The sequence below is a fragment of the Austrofundulus limnaeus genome, unplaced genomic scaffold, assembly GCF_001266775.1.
Source record: "Austrofundulus limnaeus strain Quisiro unplaced genomic scaffold, Austrofundulus_limnaeus-1.0 Scaffold10, whole genome shotgun sequence".
In the NCBI taxonomy this organism is placed as follows: domain Eukaryota; kingdom Metazoa; phylum Chordata; class Actinopteri; order Cyprinodontiformes; family Rivulidae; genus Austrofundulus; species Austrofundulus limnaeus.
Genome location: NW_013952412.1, coordinates 1,159,254 through 1,161,187, shown reverse-complemented (window position 1 = coordinate 1,161,187; position 1,934 = coordinate 1,159,254). Strand labels below are relative to the sequence as shown.

The following is a 1,934-nucleotide window of genomic DNA, read 5'->3' as shown; positions in this document are numbered from 1 at the left end:
CTGACCTCAAAGTGCACAAGCGACCAACTTCAGCGTTGGCTGCGATTTTGAAGCTGAAATCGTGTTCGGTGTGAACGCAGCATTACACCTTATTTCCTCTAATATTCTCTTGCCTTGTGAGTTGATTTTGTATAGGTTTTCTACACTGCCTGACCAAAACAAAAGTCACTCACTAATATTTCGTTGGACCTCTTTTAGCTTTGATTACAGCACACATTCGCTGTGGCATTGTTTCGATGAGCTCCGTAGACCGGACCAACTGCAGCAGCCCCAGATCATAGCCCCGCCCCCACAGGCTGGTACAGTAGGCACTAGGCATGATGGGTGCATCCTCAAAGATGATGGGTCCCCACGATCCTTCCACTTTTTAATAATGCGCTGGACAGTTCTTAACCCCGTTTTAGTAGCCAATGATTTGACCCTTCTCAGACAGACTATCTTTTCTACGATCACGGGATGTGTCTTTCATCATGGTTGTTTAACAAATATGAAGAGACTCATTGCACCAGTCGGGGTTAAATAACTTGTTGCTAGCTGAAAGATAATCCCCCATGCAGGTTCATACATATTTGCTTAAGTAAATTCAGGTGGCAATGTTTTTTGTTTTATTTATTTATTTATTTTTGGGCCAGGCAGTGTATATTAAAGCACAAAAGAAAAGAGTAAACAAACTGATTAATTTACAAAAAAAACTTATTTGTTTCAAAATTGATGTAGATTATTTTAGTTGTAAAATGCTCAAATGCGCAAAAACTACAACATTTTATTTTATTAAATTTTGTCATAGAAGACTTAAAAAAAAACAAATGCTTCTAACGTGTTGCCATTGAAATTGTGTTGTTAAGTGTGTTTATGTCTTTTTTTTTCTTTTAATCAGTCATGAACCTGGACCGCATGGAGAACCTCACCTACGACAAGCAGCGTTTCCCTCGTTACCACGCCACTCTGTTTCGCAGTCAAACCTTGTGGGATCCCTACACCCACGTGACGCTGCGCCCGGCCGCCCTGGTGCCACAACGACAGCAGCAACACAACTGGAAGGAGAAAGAGGGGACAGAGAAAGATTGTAAGAAGAACAGACACACTAGCGGCGCAGAACCAAGAAAAGTTTCTAATTCCTTTCTGTTTTAGCCGTTGCCCCTCAGAGTGCTGCCTCGGCCCCCAGTGGTATCTCGGCCAATCAGACGAGAGAATACACCGCAGCCAGACGCAGCTTGTCAGTGCCTGAGCCCCCCATCACCATCATCATCTTGCTCATCTATCGAAGCCTGGGTGCTGCTCTGCCTCCTAAATATCACGCAGATCGGAGAGGAGTGAGGTGAGATTAATGGTCACGTTTAACCTTTAATGAGCTGACCAAACCATTATCATTATCACTTCATTAACTATATGTTATTGGACGGGTAGTAAATAACCAGACATAGCAATTTTATTTTCAGTTATGGAATAAACACTTAAAAAAGGCATTATTTTTTTATTATGATGTTGACAAGAATTTATTTTACAAAATATCTGAGTATGGCAACCACTGCACCTGCCTTTAAAGGGGACATATCATGCAAAATCCACTTATTTATTTATTTATTTAGTATATATTCATTTCATTTAAAAACAACAAACAAAATAAAACATACAACAAAATAATGCAAATCAAATAAAATGAAGGGCAGCAGAAGAAGAAAAGAATCTTATGACATCTACTCCTATTTACAACAAAAATGATTATAAATTGTAATTTTTAGCATGTTGTTGTGTACGTGGAGTCTCTAGGAGTGCATAAAAGTTGAATTTAGTGTTTACCGGTGCTGCAAACATGTCTTTATATTCTACTAGGGTCATATTTTTTTATCTTGTTCAGTTTTCTCTTTTTTCCAAGTTTTATAAACCCCTTCATTAAATCAGAATAGACTGCTCTGGAAGCAGGAGGCGAGTGG

The 1,934-nt window shown here is 39.4% G+C and overlaps 1 protein-coding gene across 5 annotated transcripts in view; it reads left to right on the top strand.

Moving 5' to 3' along the window:
- celsr3 (cadherin, EGF LAG seven-pass G-type receptor 3) overlaps positions 1–1,934 on the top strand; it is a 112,720-nt gene that overhangs the window by 91,218 nt on the left and 19,568 nt on the right. For all 5 annotated transcript variants that reach the window (XM_014001759.1, XM_014001754.1, XM_014001760.1 and 2 more), the window contains 2 exons: positions 878–1,066; positions 1,132–1,318. In XM_014001759.1, the coding sequence (XP_013857213.1) occupies positions 878–1,066; positions 1,132–1,318 (376 nt within the window). The remainder of the gene's footprint in view (positions 1–877; positions 1,067–1,131; positions 1,319–1,934) is intronic.